General features: G+C 32.5%; 3 protein-coding genes across 3 annotated transcripts; all 3 read left to right on the forward strand.

Annotated features, from left to right (window-relative positions):
- The first annotated feature begins 9,306 nt into the window (after positions 1 to 9,306).
- LOC122590011 (aldehyde oxidase GLOX-like) lies at positions 9,307 to 10,949 on the forward strand. Its single transcript, XM_043762349.1, has one exon. The coding sequence runs from the start codon at positions 9,307 to 9,309 to the stop codon at positions 10,936 to 10,938; it is 1,632 nt and encodes a 543-aa protein (XP_043618284.1). The 3' UTR covers positions 10,939 to 10,949.
- A 3,944-nt stretch (positions 10,950 to 14,893) lies between these two features.
- LOC122590192 (aldehyde oxidase GLOX1-like) lies at positions 14,894 to 16,495 on the forward strand. Its single transcript, XM_043762529.1, has one exon. The coding sequence runs from the start codon at positions 14,999 to 15,001 to the stop codon at positions 16,493 to 16,495; it is 1,497 nt and encodes a 498-aa protein (XP_043618464.1). The 5' UTR covers positions 14,894 to 14,998.
- A 789-nt stretch (positions 16,496 to 17,284) lies between these two features.
- Positions 17,285 to 18,910, forward strand: LOC122590195 (aldehyde oxidase GLOX1-like). Its single transcript, XM_043762532.1, has one exon. The coding sequence runs from the start codon at positions 17,285 to 17,287 to the stop codon at positions 18,908 to 18,910; it is 1,626 nt and encodes a 541-aa protein (XP_043618467.1).
- Positions 18,911 to 19,948: the final 1,038 nt, after the last annotated feature.

Raw genomic sequence — 19,948 nt, forward strand, 5'->3', positions numbered from 1 at the left:
ATTTTGAGGTGGGGTTTTGAGGGAGAAACAATACAACAAATTCACAAATTTATATAATTTTTGTGCTCGTGTATAGTAGATTAACTTCCTTAATTTTTTGTATCTGTGTTTTCACATTTGTGTTTATGGAAAAAATTACTATTATTTTTGTAACTAATTTTTGCGTGATATTTTAAATGTTCGTTATTGATAACTGACGGTGAGTAAAACAGACAATATGTTTTATGAATAGGTTTATGTGAAAACTCAACGATGATAATTATGACTTCGCGATCAAATTGTAAAAACAGTTCATCTATGACAGATGGATGTTCATGACTACAATGGGTGAAATGAATGAGACGACATCGCACACTTGATTAATGCAGATGAACGGTTTATAAAAATTGACGTAAGTATATATTCATTTGTGTTTATGAAAAAGATTATTGTTTACTTAAACTGATTTTTTACGCGATATCGCTTACTTTAAATGTTCGTTAATGAAATACATTATAATATTTGAGTGGTTTTTATACAAATGATCATCATCGATGAATATAGTTTCCCGCGCAATTTTTAAAAGTCAGTTATCAATAACTAACAGGACATTTAAAACATAAGTTATCGCTAATGGTGAAATGAATGAGAATATATCACCTTCTTAATTAGCGTATACTATTAATGATTGCTAAAATTCACATAAATATTATATAAGTTTTGCTAATAACATGTATAAATTAGTTACATTACTACCATATATTAAATGATGAGTTTTTAATATGGAATGTATAAGTTTTTTTATACAAGTTAATGACAATTCTAAAGACTGTCACTAAAAAATTTCATATTATATATATATCTATAGGGAAGCTTAGTTTGAGAAAAAAAAAAATTTTTTTTTCAAAAACCGTGAGAACTCTTAAATTTTGTATTGGATCACATGTTTATAAAGGTCATTCACACGTGAAACATTATAAAAATATATATTGTATAACAAAACTTTTTTCAAAAGCTTATAATAGTCATTTGTTCACATATGAACGGAAACGTGAACAGGGTCATTTATTAGTTTACACAAGGCTATTTTGAAGGTTTTGAAAAAAAATATATATATCTTTTACAACACAAATTTATATAACGTTTCACATGTAAATGAACTTTAAAAACATATGATCCAATATAGAATTTAAGAGTTTTCACAATTTTTACAAAAAAATAGGTATAGAAATAAGAAAAGTCTCTCTATACATATATTTGTTCATAAACTTAAACACATATTTTTATTTATAAAAATTAAGAACCGCGATATATAAAGTGATAATCATTGATGAATTTGAGGTGACATAACTATGATACATGATATAATATGATACATGATATAATCGTGGTTAAATTGATAGATATCAGACGAATACTCGCGCGATGCAACGGTAATGGTGTTAACGGGAGCATGTGAGTGCGACTGGTGTTGACGAGAGTAGTGTACATTAATGTAAAAGGTGATGCAGTTATCTTAGGAATTCAGATGTGAAAATAAAAAAATAATTTTATTATTAAGGATATAACGAATATTCAATAAGTTCATGAATAATGTTAGTTATATTATTAAAAGCATTTTGGTATTTTAAAAACGAAAAAATTGAAAGGATATGGGGAGTTTATTTTTTATAACAGTAAAAATGATATACTATTGAGAAAATATTATATGAATCACCACCTAATTATGTTACAGTTTGAAAAAATAGAATGGCTTACGAGTACATATTTATTGTTGCTACTTTAATATAAAAATAAAATTTGATTTAGTTAATCTTTACATTTAAAATCTTAGTTTATATATTTTTACACTTAATGCATTAGATGTATTTATCTCATGTATATTTTAAAGCAGCATGATTTGGATTAGTGGTAAACACTTTGGCCTTTGGATACAGAGGTCATGTTTTTTCTACTATTAAGGTAGAATATGAAAGCAGCATCTCTACTTTGGTAGAGGTAAGGTCTACATAAATTTTAACCTCCTCCATAAACTGTCGAAGTATTAAGGCTCAAAACTCACGAAAAATAACACTGAGCAGTTTCTTTCTTTCTATCTCATGTATATTTTCATTTTAATTATTGTCATGTTGTGAGAATACTATACTAACATTATATTATATTTCTTGAATTCAGAATTTAACACAACAAAAAATAATAAAATAATACATCTACTTAATAATCTATATCTATATTATATTAATAAACAAACTACCCTTTCTTTTTTTAACTTTCTACCTTTAAAATACCTAAAATACTCTTAATTTTCAACACATTTTTAACCCACACACTAAATCTACCCAATATATCCCTAAAATATTTTACACTCATATTTATCCAAACTATTTATCTCCTTTATTAATTAATTTAAATATTTTCATCTAATATAATATTCTTAATAAAGTTATTTACAAAAGATACATCCCTTAACCATAAAATAATTAAACTACCATTTACATCAATTACTTTTAGATTAATAATCACATCGTTACCACCACCGCAACTAGCACAACCCGTTGCCGCCATCGCCACCCCATTGCACGGATACCCATCTCATTAAAATAGATACATATTGTTATAGTCATATAAACACTATGAGATTTAAAATGTAATAAAAATATTTACTTTTGGTCCCTAATTTTAATTTACATCATGGCCTAATAATACATATACCAATCTAAAAATGACCGCTTTCTTAGTTAACCAAATTTGAGTAATTTATTTTAAGCTTTTAAGATGTATTTTAAGGACACATAATAATACATTTAGTGCAATTCAAAAATTAAAAAATTAACAAAATTATTGTTGGAAAATGTATTTCTCAATTTTTAAAAAGAATCTTGTTACATTTTTCAAATTAAAAAAAAAAATTAATATTGTTTTTCAATTTTCAATATGCATTAAATGCACACTTAAATATGGAGAAAACCTATTTATTTTCTATAATAATTTGAGTATTTATTAGTTTTCCTAACTAAATTTGAGTATTTTATTAGTTTTCTTTAAATGAAATAATTAAAACTATCACATTTTACCTTTAGTTTTCGTAATCAAATTTGTAAGCAGCATGATTTGATCAGTGTTAAACACTATGTCCTTTGGAGACAACGACCATGGGTCCAATCCTCATGCCATGCAAAGTTGAAAGAGTATTTTCTACCATTTAGGTAGAAAATAAAAGCAGCAGCTTCTTTACTTTTAGTTTCTAGATATGAATTAAATGCTTACCAGAAAACCTATTTATCTACTGAGAAATGATATATTTACAAATATAATATGAGTATTACAAACTATGTCAATGATATTGAAATTTGTTTTCTTTATCTTCTTTTTCTCTTTTTTATATTGTTAGGATTATGAATTTATAAAATTTGTTTGTATGTTATTTGTCACTTCGGCATTTTGTTGCTTTTTTAAAATATTTTTATTATAGTGACTTATTAGTTTTGCTTTGTCATTTTAACCAAATTTCACCTAATAACTATTCTATCTTTCATTTATAATCATTGCTTATAACTAGTTTTTTCTTTTTAACTTTCTACTTTTAAAAAAATTATAATATATTATAAATACAAACTCGCATCAAAACACACACACATTTTAGTTTTTGCCATTACCTTTGAACGAGTTTAACATTGAAATATTGAATATTATTATATTTACATATTATATATTGGTGCCAAGCCAATAATACCTAAAACGAAGTAAATGGAATGGAACCTAACTCCGATACTATAATTGAATACTCATAAACTCATCTTGTATGACAAGCCAATAATACTTATTGGTCTTTTTAAATGATCAACCACTATGAGATTTAGACACAACCCAAGCTCCCGTCAGGGAATTGGGAATATATATATATATATATACACGCATATATGGGAAAAGTGAGCATGTGATTGTTATGTACCTAAATTAGATATATAACCCTCTCACATATTAATACTTTAAAATATTTATTGTATAATAAATAAATGATTGAACCCCCATGTTTACTTATAGAGTAAAAAATTAGCATGTGAGTAGTTCTACATATTCCTAACCCTGTATATATACAATACCAGATTATACTTATACATTGTAGGGGCTGACTGAGAACGTAAACAAAAAGTATAATAATAGTCATAGTATTATTCATATTTATAATATTAAAAAAATTGTCAGATTACAACTAATGCAAATAATAAGATTATAAATTATATATATATAGCCGTATATAAATATTCACATGCGAGATTTTGGAAGAGATTATGTATAAGATTAGACATTATTTATTTAATGCTCTATCTATAGTTCTTAATTAATTAATATTTATATGGGCTTTGTGTTTCTTTTTTAACGGGATTTGTTTCATACATAATTTGTTTTATTTAATTTAATATATCTTTAGTATTTATTTTAATTTAAGCTTGCATGAAAAATTTAGATATTAATAATATTATTTTGTAATATATATTGTAAAAAATTGTGAAGATATCACATAGGATAAATCTTACGTGATAATTTTTTAGAATAACTTTTAGTTTGAAGAGTGTTTAAAAATATTTGGTTAACTACTGTTTTAATATATATAGATATGCAAAAAATAATTTGTTAAGATTAAATGATATCACATAAATCTTTACATATTTTTTTTAATTAAATATAATGATGATGATAATGATGATTAAAATGATGATGATAAATAAAAATAAATAAATAGTTACTCGTTGATCAAATTTGACAAAATACATAGATATATTGCTTTTCAAATAGTAATAACTAAAAACATATCATAAGCCCAAAATGAGCCCTAGCTATAAAATAGCATAATGGATTAAAAGATATTTGGGCTTAAGATGCGCATCTAAGAACAAGTGTATATGCATCTCTCCCAATATAAGGAGCCCAAAATATCACTACAACAGTCAAGCGTTGAATCTAGCCTAACGTCCACATAATATTTTGATAATATTAGTTTAAGAAATGAAATCTAAATTAGAAATAATTTAGTTTTAAGGAATTGAAGTCTAAGGAATTATTCTTTTAAATTTTAAGATTCAAGATGACAAATTAAAATCCAATATAATGAAATATTGAAATTACTTCATTTTTTTTGACAATTAAACATACTACCAAATAAAATTCAATTTCTAAGGAATTTAAGTTTAGGAAAATTTTCTTTTAAGTTAATAAATACAAATATATTGAAATTCATCAAACCCCATTGACAAATTAAAATCCAACATATATAATGAAGTTACTTCATTTTTTTTTTACAATTAAACATACTACCAAATAAAATTCAATTTCAATTTTATAAACAAAAATGATTTAAGTTTTGAACAAACTAACATAAAAAGTGATAGATATGTTTAAAACATATGTCTGTAATATACACATAAGAATACGATAACGATGCATGATAAGATAAAAAAATTGAAAAAGAGAATGAGAAAAATTTACATGTCATCTCTCGAATAATGTAAATATTTTTCGAGATTGTTTTACGTAAATGTATATCATTTGTTATTTTTGGATAGTGTGTTACGTTGCTCTGAGTATATTAGGAAAATGCCTTTTTATTGCATAATTGCAAAATAAGACTTTTCATCTTTAATAATTTTAAAGCATGTTTGTTTTTTAACCAGTAAATGTTTGAACTAATAAGTTAATAGAGTTGTTTTTTGTTTATTAACTAATTATTAAAACAAATGTTTTATATTGATTTAATAGATTAAGTATTTTTTATTAAAGTCATTAAGCTCTAAGCAAACAGGGCCTTACTAACGTTAATAAGTTTACCTGAAAAACAGTTTATCCTTTACTTTTCCAAATTATATAATTAACGCTATTAACTTAATGAACTTAATGAACTTATACTATACTAGATTAGTTATATACATAGCATACGTGTTTTCTATGTAAATATGAGTATTATTAAACTACATGGAAGTTTTTCCAAAAAAGTAATACATTTTTATAAATTTCTTATTAGTCAGGATACGTAAGATGATTAACGTATCTTTAAATCCAAAAGGAGATAAGTTTACACATTAGCAAAAGTTTGTCGAATTATATTAGTTTATAACATATCGATTGGGCATGCTTGTTCAAAAAAAGTATGAGAGCTCCACGTACGATGTGTTTAAAAATTTAAATTATATCATATTATTATATATGTTATATATTTTGTTTTGAATTTTGAAAACATTTATCTTCATAATATTATGTTTTTATATTTTGTTATTGACACTTACTAAGGAGACATTTAAAATATGTTTTATTAGATCAAAAGTTGAAAACATGATCTACTTAATTGCATACTTGGAAGTTAATCCGTGCACTAATGAATAGGTACGATCGGTTGAAAGTTATCGTTAGAATTTATTCAACATTTTGCGGGAATAACCGGCAACTTATTGATTTATGACACTTATTTCCATTTTTATGTAGAAGTTTCCAGGTCCAAAATTCTTAAAAATTAGTGTCACATATTATGCAAGTAGATGTGCTTTTCAAATTGCCAAAGAATGTCAAATATATAAAACTTACGAACAAAGACAAGGTTAGATCAGATAAATAGACTTTTAAATATAAGTTTAGTACAATTGAATAAAAGCTTTAGGACTAGACATTAATATTGGTCAAGACAGGTACATGTGACACTATGCATTCAACGTCAGTCATGTCTATGTGTCCTACTCATTACTCATATATACACGGAAATACTATACGATGTTCACTAGCCGTGTGCTTGTGAATAACATAGTACGAGTATCAAAATTCAAAATAAAACGTATCTAGAACCAACTTGCATGCATGCTCGGCGATGAGGACGATAGAAATGCATGTGTGGTCGATCACTCCCTCACGTATCAACAGATTATTTAATTTTTATCCCCTTATCACAAAATACCCCGAGTGATATCTAATGTATATCCATAGCTATGCTATTATATAAAGCATCGATCTTTTTTTTTTCTTCTCAAATTACAGATTTGAAATAAATAAAATGTCTCTCCCTATTCAACAAACTTATCAGTTATCATTTGGATTTTAATTATTTGAAAACTAAATTTTTCATGAAAACTAGAAAATCGGCTAAAATACATTGTGATCTGAATCCAACACAATGTGTTTTTAATTTTTTTAGAAAACACATTGTGTTAAGTTCATATCATAATGTGTTTAAACAATTTTTTGATTTTCACTCGTTATAAAAAATACACTGTGATTTAAAACTTAACACAATGTGTTTTTGGATTACACAATAAGAGCATATTGTGTTTTTAAAAAACACAACTACTAAAACACATTGTGTTAAATTCAGATCACAATGTGTTTTGACTAGTTTTCTGGTTTTCACATAAAATTTAGTTTTCAAATAAATATTTCACGTTACCATCTATCATACACGGTTTACAAAATTTACCTTTAATGAAATAATTTATACTATCTCCAACTTCTAAATTTAATAAACTAACACTTTTACATTTATTACCTTTACATCGATCAATAACTTATACTACTCGCCGGCACCACCACCACTAGTCGCCACCTACGTTAGCGGTCACCAACACCAACACCCACTTCCGCTACCACCATTTAACATGTATCTAATGTTTATAAAATACATCACCTTACCCGTATATATACATATCATTTAACATGTAGTTTAATATAATTTCTTGTTGGGTATGGTTAATTAAAACAACGTTAGGTCACACTACAACAAAAATTTCACTTATTCACACTTACTTTAAACAAGTGTGAAAAAATTTCTTAATATATTCACATTTAAAAATGTTTAAAAGATATATACATGTTAAAGTGTGAGAAAAATTGAAAAATTATAATTTTTTCATACTTATATGTGTAGAAAGAAAAAATCCACACATAAAAGTGTGAACAAATGTCAAACATATTCACACTTAAAAGTGTGAAAGCTATATTGTAACACATAATTTCTTCATACTTTTCTTGTGCGAAGAAATTTTGTGTTACAAGTTAATTCTTACACTTCTAAGTGTAAACAATTGATATAATTTTACACACTTGAAAGTGTGAACTTTTTTTCCACATATATATAAGTGTGAAAAAGTTATGATTTTTCAAATTTCTTCACACTTTTAAATATGAATACTTTTTATACATTTTCAAACGTGAACAAATTAAATTTTTTTATAAGAAGTGTGAATAAATGACATTTTTGTTATAGAGAATCATATTTGTGAATAATTCACGTCTTTCAAAAAGAAAAAAGTATTGTACATACTTAAAATAATTATTTAATTTATCTTTTAGAATACGAGGAATTATAGCAAATTTGTTTATTTCATCTCCTTCAATTCCATCTTTTATTTCCAACACGCCGGGGGTTAATTAAGCTAGCTCGAGGTGCCGATCGATTACTAAAAGAAACATGATCTAGTTTTGTTTTTTGGAACTCTAGACGTAGTTCAACCACTTGTACTACTGTTCCCAAAGTTAAGTATATACCTGCTGTACGTACGTTAGCTAGGTTGTGTTTCAAATTTTAGTTAGTGCCCGGCCGGCCCTGATATATAATTTTGGTTGAGTATCTTCTAAGTCGTAATTAAGCAGTCAGGTTTCATCAACTTAATGCCATGATCCGGGGATCAACAATATATTGATGGGCCATGCATGATGGTCTCTTCAAAGCAAGATCGACCTGCTTGTTCGATCGGTACCCAGATTGAGAAGCTAGCTAGGCTGATAATTAATACGAACCTTGCACGTACAGCTACAAAAATATTGGCTACTTACGTTCTAATTAAAAATGCTAAAAAAAGTTAAGGTACGCGTACATATATATATACACACACCACATACGTGCATACGCATATAATTACATCAATCCAAAAATTAATCAAATCAAATCTTCAGATATAGTATTATAGCTAATATTTTAAGAGTTCTAGCTAGTGACATTACGACATGATCGATGAACAAACAAACTGATGAAACGAAATTAACTTATTTATTGTATCAATTCTTGATTGATATATATGTATATGTGCATGGGTAGGCATTAGGCAGTTAGTAACGTAATCAATCCAGTAAGTACGTCAATAACTAATTAAGAGTACGTTCTAATCATGCAGTTAAGTGACGAAAACAAAATGTTTATAACAATTAAAAAAAGTACCAGCTATATAGCAAAGCGTACGTAATGGAATTCTCTTCATGATGAAGTTCTATATAAAGCGACCACTGCCTCTATATATTTCCTTCATCACAATCAAACAACATCTCAAAACACACACACACACACACCTATATATGGCTCTTTCTACTTATTTACTTTATGACCATGTCTTCCTCTTTCTTTTCATTTTTCATCTGCATGCACCACCTTGCTTCGCCGCCGCTGGAGGAACATGGAAACTCCTGCTTGAAAACACTGGCATCTCTCCCATGCACATGCAACTGCTTCCTACAGATCGTGTTATGATGTATGATCGTCCGGATTTTGGAACTTCCAAAATCCTTCTCCCAAAAGACAAATGTGACCCCAATTTAAAAGACTGCTCTGCGCATTCCGTGGAGTATGATGTTGCGACGAATTCCATACGTCCACTTATGTTGCATACGGATACTTGGTGCTCCTCTGGAGCTCTTATGCCCCAAGGACACTTGATCCAAACGGGTGGATTTGGTAAGGGTGCTAAGTATGTACGATCTTATAAATCATGTGATACATGCGATTGGGAAGAGATACCCAACGGGTTGATTGAGGACCGGTGGTATGCTACGAATCATATATTGCCTGACGGTCACCAAATCATAATTGGCGGTCGTGGGAAGTTCAACTACGAATTCTACCCGAAGAAGTCTCCAGCTGAGAAGACTTATGAGATGCCGTTTCTAGCTGAGACCAAAGACCCAAATGAGAACAATTTATACCCGTTTACTTTTCTCAATCCCGATGGAAATTTGCTGATATTTGCCAACAATCATGGCATTTTATATGACTATCTAAAGGAAAAAGTAATCAAGACCTACCCAACGATGCCTGGAGGTCACCCGAGGAATTACCCAAGTACTGGCTCTGCGACACTACTTCCTTTAAAGATGAAAGGCGGATATGTAGGTGATGTTGATGTTGTAATATGCGGGGGTGCACCAAAAGCGTCATATTATAATGCATTGAAGGGAAAGTTTGATGAAGGCTTGGACACGTGTGGACGGATTAAGGTATCAGATCCGGACCCCAAATGGGTCATGGAGACCATGCCTATGGCTCGAGTCATGGGTGACATGATCAATCTCCCTAATGGACATGTTCTGATGATCAATGGTGCTAAAAATGGTGTTGCAGGGTGGGATATGGGGAGGAACCCGGTTCTCCACCCTGTAATTTATCGACCCGATAATAAATTTGGGACCCGATTTGAGGTGCAGAATCCCAGCACCATACCTCGAATGTACCATTCCACTGCAATCGTACTAAAAGATGGTCGTGTTCTTGTTGCTGGAAGTAACCCACATGAAAAATACGTATACAACAAAAATGCACTTCACCCTACTGAATTGCGATTGGAGTCATTTTCACCATCTTATCTGGATCACAATGCAGAAGTTTTACGCCCCGAAATAATGTTGCCAAAGAACAACTTTGCGATGCACTATGGGAAACCGATGGTTATTCAGTTCGACGTACCAAGCCCCGTCGATCCAAAAATGATCTCCGTTACTATGTTGGCACCTCCATTTAACACACACTCATTTTCTATGCATCAAAGGTTGCTGGTCCTTGACACCGGTGATTCCACCAAGGCTGTTGGAAAGAATAGCTACACAGTCGACGCGATGGCACCACCTTCTGGCAACGTTGCTCCGCCAGGGAACTATCTGGTGCATGTGGTCCACAAAGAAATTCCCAGTCAAGGTATATGGGTAAAGATCCAGTAACAAGTGCGAAGAAGCCAAAGAAGTCTTGTTCTTGTTTGCTGCAATCTATCGTTTTCTGTCTTCGTGTCAACGGAACGCTCAATTATTGAGTGCAAAAACTTGTCTGAAATTCAAGTGTATGTTACCCAAGTAATGTACGTATATGATGATTATCTGGTGTGTTTACTATATGTTAACTGATCGAAAAAGCTCTATACTGAAATTCCCCTTTCATTTCATTTTACTCATATTAGTATTAATTTAGTTAAGGTAAATATGTATTAATTTGAACATCATGGTCTCAAATTCAAATATCACTAGGTTAATCTTTTAGAGGTGGCCAAAGAAAAGGCTTGGATATATACAGTTAGAAGACACCCGGACCATATAAATCTGAGTCAAATAACTAAATTGAAAATCACCATCTATTTAACACAAACAAGGCCTCAGCTTATAGGAACCAACTTCTTAGAACTTCTTCACTATCACATCAGTATCACATAATTCAGGACTCTCCTCAGGACACCAATTGTTTATAAGGACAACTTCTTCAGAACTTCTTCCCCACATCATCATTTCTTTTATTTTATTTTTATACCAAAAAGACACCATTCAAATAAAATACTTTTATTATTAATAACAAATTACAACATTTATTTAAAAAACACCATTCAAATAAAAAAAACACATTACAACATTTATTTATAAAACACCATTCAAATAAAAAAAAATTACAACATTTATTTAAAATGTTACGATCCTAGACATAATAAAAACATTAATAAAACATCATCAACGTTGACGGTAATTTTCCGGGAGGTTCCAAACATGTTCCACTAGAGCAGTGCGAAGTCAATGGTGCGTCCTTCTATCACGTAACTCCCCGAAGGCCCGCATTTGCGTTGCAACCTTTTCATCCCACGTACGTGTTGGCACATCAGTTGGATCAGACAAATAATCTTCCTCAAAGTCGGATATTGCGTTATCGTTGTCTTGAACAATCATGTTGTGTAGAATAACACAAGCATACATAATACGTTTTATTTTGTTCACCGAAAATGGGCGGGCATTATGTTTAAGGATTGCCCAACGACCTTGAAGCACCCCGAAAGCTCGTTCGACATCCTTTCTTGCAGCCTAATTACCTTGAAAATAACCTAATTATCTTTAATGAACCCCAATATGAAATTAGTTAACTAGATATATAAATGCCCCCGCAGCGATGGCGGTGGCGGTAACGACACGGTGGTGGCACCGACCGTGTGGTTATTTAAAAATAATGGATATAAAGGGGTAATGTAGTTATTTTTCTAGTTGAAGGATGTATGTTGTAAATAATTTCATTAAAAGTATTATAGATATATTAAGTAGAGATATTCAAATGAATGAATAAAAACTAGGGGTAGGTTGAGTTTATCAACTTCTTTTATGAGAAATTTGAAGGGAGTAAATGCTTTATAAAGTAGTTTAGATTTCCTAATTTAGGCTTAATAAACTAATTTACACCATAAATCTTTATCTTACTAATTTACAAACTAAACCATTATCTTTTAAAATATCTTCACTACCACCTTTATAAGAATTACATTTTCATCAACTTACACCAATTTATGCCGCCGCCACCCCTACCAATAGTCGCCGCCACCACACGCCATCGTATTGCACGGGTACCTCCAACTCTATTCATAATACAATCCGGTTATACAAGAAAAATCAATCATAAATGTATCCTAATCACATAACAATTTAGACTATCCATGTTTAATTACATTTTGAATGAAGTTCAGGCTATAATCCAGTCTTAAATTTATTAAAAAAATATATAATTAGGAAAACATAAAATATGTGCATGCATGTTGGGTAGACACCAGGCAAGGTATAATAATGCATGAGAATGTGATAATAATAATTTAACATAACAACCTTTGATTTTTGATGAGTTCTAGTTATTCTTTTCTGATTTCATTCCTTGCGGGTACAACATTAATAATTAGTCATTGACTCTATGAACACGATGCAAATATTTATAACTATAATCGTGGTTGTTACTTATTTGTTCTCTGAACCTAGAATGAAATCATGTCACACTTTTTTTTTTTTTTATTAAACATGAGGTTATGAGTTGAGAGCCGTCATTCTTTTACCCATCTTCGGTAATAATATGAATGGCTGGTTAACTATTTGGCCATTCAGATTACATCGAGATGACAATAAGGCGAGTAATATCGGGATCTTAATTTTCATTCTTTCAAGTTTTATCCCCATATCTGGTTTCTACTTGTAATCACCATCCCTGTTCTCATCTCCGTCGGGAAAATAAATTACATTTCCATACTCGTCCCCATCGGATATTGGGGATGCATTTTTTTGAATAAATATAAATTTATCGTAGTAGAAAATAAGTTGGAGAATGTGTAATTTGAGTTTTTCTTTCTATGTATAAACTAATATCTATATTAAGTAAATGATAATTAGAATATAACACATATGAAGTAATAAAGAAAAGGCTCTAAACTTAAAAATGATTTTAATATATAGAAAAAACTTAGGGAAAATGATCCGTACTGCAGACTTTATCTAAGCTTAGGTACTGCCACATTAAAAAAAGTTACATATTAAACCTTTGAATTTAATAAACATACATACCCCCCTGAATTTTACATAATCACCCCCTGCTTTACCTAAGATAGAAACTGCATGCTTTACCTAACCTTCCCCAAAAACTTAATGTGATTCTAATAAATATTTATAATTTTTTCGGGTTCCCGTACGAGAATCGGGGATTTACGGTTTCCATTCCCCGTTCTCATCTCCATCGGGGAACTTAATTACGTCCCCATACCCATCCTATCCCTGGTCCACTCGGGGATTCCCTGGTCAAATCGGGTTCGAGTATTGAATTTCTAATCGGGTATGAGTACTTTTATCATCCCGAATTCAGATACATGTGAAAGTTAATTTCCTTTTTATGAAACAAAATCATCTTTCGGTACTTATTCATATCATATTCTTGCTCCCTCCTTACCCTCTTTTTCGCTCTAAAAGTATAAAAAAGAAAAGGAATGGTATTAAAATGGAAAAAAGTCAGCTTGTTAGGTATAATTATCTTTGAGAATGGAAAATATAATACTAATAATTACTTCAATAAGGTTGTTAAACCAAAATTCTAACGGTATCAATTTGGATGTTGTTTGATTTGTTCCATTTATTACAACTACGTATTAATCATTGGAACCAAATAACCAAATCATTTATAAAATAATAAGATGGTACAAGGTACTTTCTCTTCTGGTTGTTAGTTCTCTGCACCTAGAGATTTAGTTAATTGAAGGAATGTCAAACACTACCATGCATTGGATCACAATGATTTCGGTAACACTTATGTTAATTGTGTTTGTTTTAGTGACATAAGTTTATTCAAGACAATCTGGAAACAGTAAAACTGTATGCTTATGGCCAAGCTGTACGTTCTTCTATCCATCATAGGATATAGACATGCTGGTTCTTCTACATAAAAAATCTGGATCCATTTATGTCCAAGATGTGTTTGTTTGAGTTTTCTATTTGGGAACATCCACGAAGTGAAATAGAAATAGATCATAAGTGCTAATACGAGGATTGCTGTCGTTGTTTACTCGTAATACATAACTTGAATGAGTTGAATGTAGAAATTGTTAAAGAATTCATGAGATTGATACTCGTATATTATTAGAAAATTGTAAGAGGGTACTTCATGGTTGTTAATTGATTGAGTGGAAGTCTAGAGGTTGACTAAATGCATGGTTTTGTTTTTAAATTTAGGCAACAACTTATGGAATCAACTCAAGGCGTCCACAGAGGAGGCTTTTTCACCATCTCAACTTGTATATAAAGGCACTATCTCCTCCTTCAAATATACACAAAATCCAAACATTTTATCACAAGAAGAGCAAACTAAAGATAATAAAAACACAAATTAGTTATGGCTGATCTTTACCATTACCTTTTCTGCTCCTTTTTTCTCCTTCTCCTCAATGCCCAACCATGTCCCGCTGCTGGTGGATCGTGGTCTGTCCTACTCCCAAGCATTGGCATATCTTCCATGCACATGCAGCTACTTCCCAACGATCGTGTGGTCATGTATGACCGTACTGATTTTGGAACCTCCAATATCTCTCTTCCGGCTGGCAAATGTCGACCCAACTCAAATGACTGTTCTGCCCACTCTGTTGAGTATGATGTCGCATCTAACTCTGTACGTCCACTTATGGTGCTCACAAATGTGTGGTGTTCCTCGGGAACTTTAATGCCCGATGGAAGATTAGTCCAAACTGGTGGCTTCGCTGATGGTTATCGTGTTGTCCGAAATTACAAATCATGTGACTCATGCGACTGGCAAGAGACACCAAATGGCTTGAGTAAAGCAAGATGGTATGCTACCAATCACATATTGCCCGATGGTAGGCAAATTATTATTGGTGGACGTCAAGCGTTTAATTATGAGTTCTACCCGAAGATGTCAGCCACTGAAAACTCTCCTAGTTTGCCATTTTTGGTTCAAACAAATGATCCTAATGTTGAGAATAATCTATACCCATTTGTATTTCTCTATCCTGATGGAAATCTATTTATGTTTGCCAACAATCGTGCAATTTTGTTCGATTACTCCAATAACCTAGTTATCAAGACTTACCCAACAATGCCTGATGGTCAGCCAAGAAATTACCCAAGTACAGGGTCTGCTGTGCTACTTCCTCTGCGGATAAAAGGAGGGGTCGTAAATGAGGTTGAAGTATTGGTTTGTGGGGGCGCACCTAAAGGAGCATTTGTTAATGCAAATAAAGGGATATTCGATGGGGCCTTGGATACTTGTGGGCGAATGAAGATATCTGACCCTAACCCCCAATGGATCATGGAGACTATGCCTTTTGCTCGAGTCATGGGTGACATGTTGTTGCTCCCCAATGGCCATGTTTTGATCATCAATGGCGCATCAGCCGGAGTTGCAGGGTGGGAACTTGGAAGGAACCCCGTTCTTAGCCCAGTACTCTACCAGCCCGATAACCAAGCTGGGTCTCGATTCGAGGTACAGAATCCAAGCACTAAACCTAGAGTTTACCATTCAACGGCAGGTTTATTACGCGATGGACGTGTTCTTGTCGGGGGAAGCAACCCACATGATAAATATGAATTCACAAACGTTCTTTACCCTACTGAACTGAGCTTGGAGGCGTTCTCTCCTTCTTATTTGGATTCAAACTCATCATCATTACGCCCAAATATAGTCCTTCCCGTTACAAACTCTACCATTCGTTATGGGAAACGGGTAGTTGTTGTATTCACTGTGACAGGCATTGTGGACCCAAGCTCAGTCTCGGTCACAATGGTTGCACCGTCGTTCAACACTCACTCATTTTCCATGAATCAAAGATTGCTGGTACTGGATGGTGGCAACGCTTCCAAGATTATAGGGAAAACAAGATACCAAATTGTTGTGACCACACCACCTTCTGGTAACATTGCACCTAGAGGATATTATCTTTTATTTGTGGTTCACAAAGATATCCCAAGTCCTGGAATCTGGGTTCAAATGCAGTGAGAAAATTTCACAGCTTTGCCATATATTGTTTTGGTGAAGCACGGTCATTCGTAATTTATACCTCAGTTATATTAGTCGTGTTTTAATGTAAAATGTAAACATCATTGTATTTGGATTAATTTAATATCGTTTTCATTTCCACTGTTTGACTCTATTTGTTTCCACTCGTTGAAACTTCAAACAACAACTCCTGTGATTCAGTTACTCCTAAACCAAAGTTTCATAATATATCAATGGAATTATTGTTTAAAAAGATATCTAAATTAAGTATGTAGAAATCATCTGATGACCTGGATGAATTAAAATGATTTTACATATATAAAACGTGGGATCTGAGGATGGAAAAATTAATACCTTAATCTGATAACATCATTTTCCAGCAGGAGTATATTTACATATTCTATTGCATGTATTCACATTGGAATTTTCTGTATCATAGATAATAATAGTATTAATATTGTTATAATATGTGTATCCTACTCTGCTTCTTACTTCTCTGCACGTAGAAACATATAGTTTCTTATGTTATAATTTAATAGAACTATTAATAATGCATACCTATGACAAGCATAATTACATCAACATAAGCTCGTTAAGGCTCTTAATCCATCCAAATTATGCATCATAAGAACACCTTTGTATCATTTGTATAAGCATAACTGCACTTTTTTTTCTGATTAAGTTGATATTTTTTCCAAATGATATTGGTGTTGAAGCTTACCAAATATATTATTTCTCACTGACCAGTATTTAGATAGAGTGCCACACCTCTGAAAACACCCAAAACTCATGACTTTATCAATTTCCATATTTTATCATCATCTCCTCATCTTCCTTGTTATTCTCTTCCATGTCCCTACATGTCCTGCTGTTGGTGGATCATGGTCCGTTCTTCGTTCAAGCATTGGCATATCCGCCATGCACATGCAGCTACTCCCCAACGACCGTGTCATCGTGTTTGACCGCACTGATTTTGGAGTCTCTAATATTTCTCTTCCAAAAGGCAAATGCCGTCCCAACTCAACAGACTGCTCTGCCCACTCTGTAGAATATGATGTCGCGTCAAACTCTATACGTCCACTTATGGTACTGACAAATGTATGGTGTTCCTCAGGATCTTTAATGCGTGATGGAAGGTTGGTCCAGACGGGTGGCTGGGCAGACGGTTATCGTGTTGTCAGAACTTATAATTCATGTGACTCATGCGATTGGCAAGAGATACGAAATGGATTGAATCAAGCCAGATGGTATGCAACTAATCATATATTGCCGAATGGCCGCCAAATTATAATTGGTGGCCGTCAGGCCTTTGACTATGAGTTCTACCCAAAGATGTCAGCTACCGAGAGGGCTACAAATTTGCCATTTTTGGTTCAGACAAATGAGCGTAACATAGAGAATAACTTATACCCATTTGTCTTTCTCAATACTGATGGAAATTTGTTCATCTTTGCAAATAATCGTGCTATTTTATTAAACTACAATAATAACCAGGTTATCAGGACCTACCCCACCATGCCTGGTGGTCAGCCGAGAAGTTATCCAAGTACAGGCTCTGCTGTGCTTCTGCCTTTGCAAATAAAACAAGGAAAAGTAGATTCGGTTCAAGTATTGGTTTGTGGAGGTGCGCCCAGAGGAGCATTCGTGAATGCAAATAAAGGGAAGTTTGATGGAGCCTTGAATGATTGTGGACGTATTAAAATATCGGACACTAATCCTCAATGGATCATGGAGACCATGCCTTTGGCTCGTGTCATGGGTGACATGCTGTTATTGCCTAATGGTCATGTTCTGATCATAAATGGGGCATCGGCTGGTGTTGCCGGGTGGGAACTTGGGAGGAAGCCGGTTCTCAGCCCAGTAACATACCGGCCGGATAACAAAGTTGGGTCTCGCTTTGAGGTGGAGAATCCAAGTACAAGACCTCGAGTGTACCATTCTACAGCCATTTTGTTGCAAGATGGACGGGTTCTTGTTGGTGGAAGTAACCCACATGACAAATATGTGTTTAGAAATGTGCTTTACCCTACTGACATAAGCTTGGAAGCCTTTTCACCATCTTATATGAATTCGAGCTCATCCTCTCAACGACCCAGGATACTCTCGCCCCAGACAAGATCTACAATCAGCTACGGGAAACAGGTTTCCATAAAATTCACATTATCAGGTCGTGTTGACCCAAAATCAGTTTATGTTACGATGGTGGCACCTTCATTTAACACACATTCGTTTTCAATGAACCAAAGGTTGTTGGTCCTTGATAGCACCAACTCTGCCAAAGCGGTTGGAAAAGTTGATTACAAAGTCATTGTAATGGCACCTCCATCTGGCAACATTGCTCCGGCAGGAAATTATCTTCTGTTTGTGATCCATAAAGAAATTCCAAGTCCAGGTATTTGGGTCCATATGCAGTAATAACTATTCACTCGCATTCTAAGCTCCAGGAACTTTGAACATTATGGATATAATGAAAGTTGCTATTTGTCAGAAAAATGAACATAACACGGGTTGCTATTCGTTTTGCTAATGGGAGTAGTTTATGGTTTTTCTTTTACTTTCCAAGTTCAATTGCATGCTCATTTAACCTGTTTGCTTTGAATATGTACTGTGACTCAATAGCTGGATATGTGAATTCTATATATGTGTTAAAGTGTGAATTTGACTGTATGGTGTTTTGCAAGTTGCAACGGATTTGGCAATATCAAGTCCAAATACCTTCATCAAAAAGGGCCGTCTTAAAAATAAAAATCACTTATTATGTCTCACCTCAACTGAACTTCTTAGCAAATCCGCCGTAGTTCCACTTCGTAGCAGATCTCTGTCTGTACCAAGTTCATCATAGATAACGGCCTTGGCAAATCCATTGCATTAATCGTTCATAGCAATGTACCTTAACACCCGTAGCAGATAGGTCACATGTTTTGTCTGTTACTCGGTCCCAATCCGCCACAAATAGTTCATCAATATCATGGTCCGTGAGAATATATAATGTTTTGACCATAAATTTTGTTGCAAATAGATTAGCCTTGCGCGAATTTAAGACAAACTATTTCTTTAGTGGATTAATGATGCCTTACCATAACGATAAAGATTACAATTTCAATAATTTGTTTTAATGCATAATCTCTAAAAACAATGAAACCCAAACTCTATTTTTATAGGGCGAAGGATACTATGGTAATGTTTGACATTCCACCTGCTTTTCATTCCCTTTATATAATAAATCCTCAGATGAGCGGTAAGTCAAACGTACGTGCAGTGAACAAACAATATTCATATGACAAATAATTAATAAAAATAATACTATAATCAGTTAAAGAACTAAGTACCTAGTCAGGTACCATCAATTTATTTATGTATTTATAATTTATTCAATGGCAATCATTAGTTGTTGCAAAACGTGCAACAAATCGAATGGAATTATGATAAAATATATGCTGATAACAAATGATT

Source organism: Erigeron canadensis, chromosome 2 (genome assembly GCF_010389155.1).
Source record: "Erigeron canadensis isolate Cc75 chromosome 2, C_canadensis_v1, whole genome shotgun sequence".
In the NCBI taxonomy this organism is placed as follows: Eukaryota; Viridiplantae; Streptophyta; class Magnoliopsida; order Asterales; family Asteraceae; genus Erigeron; species Erigeron canadensis.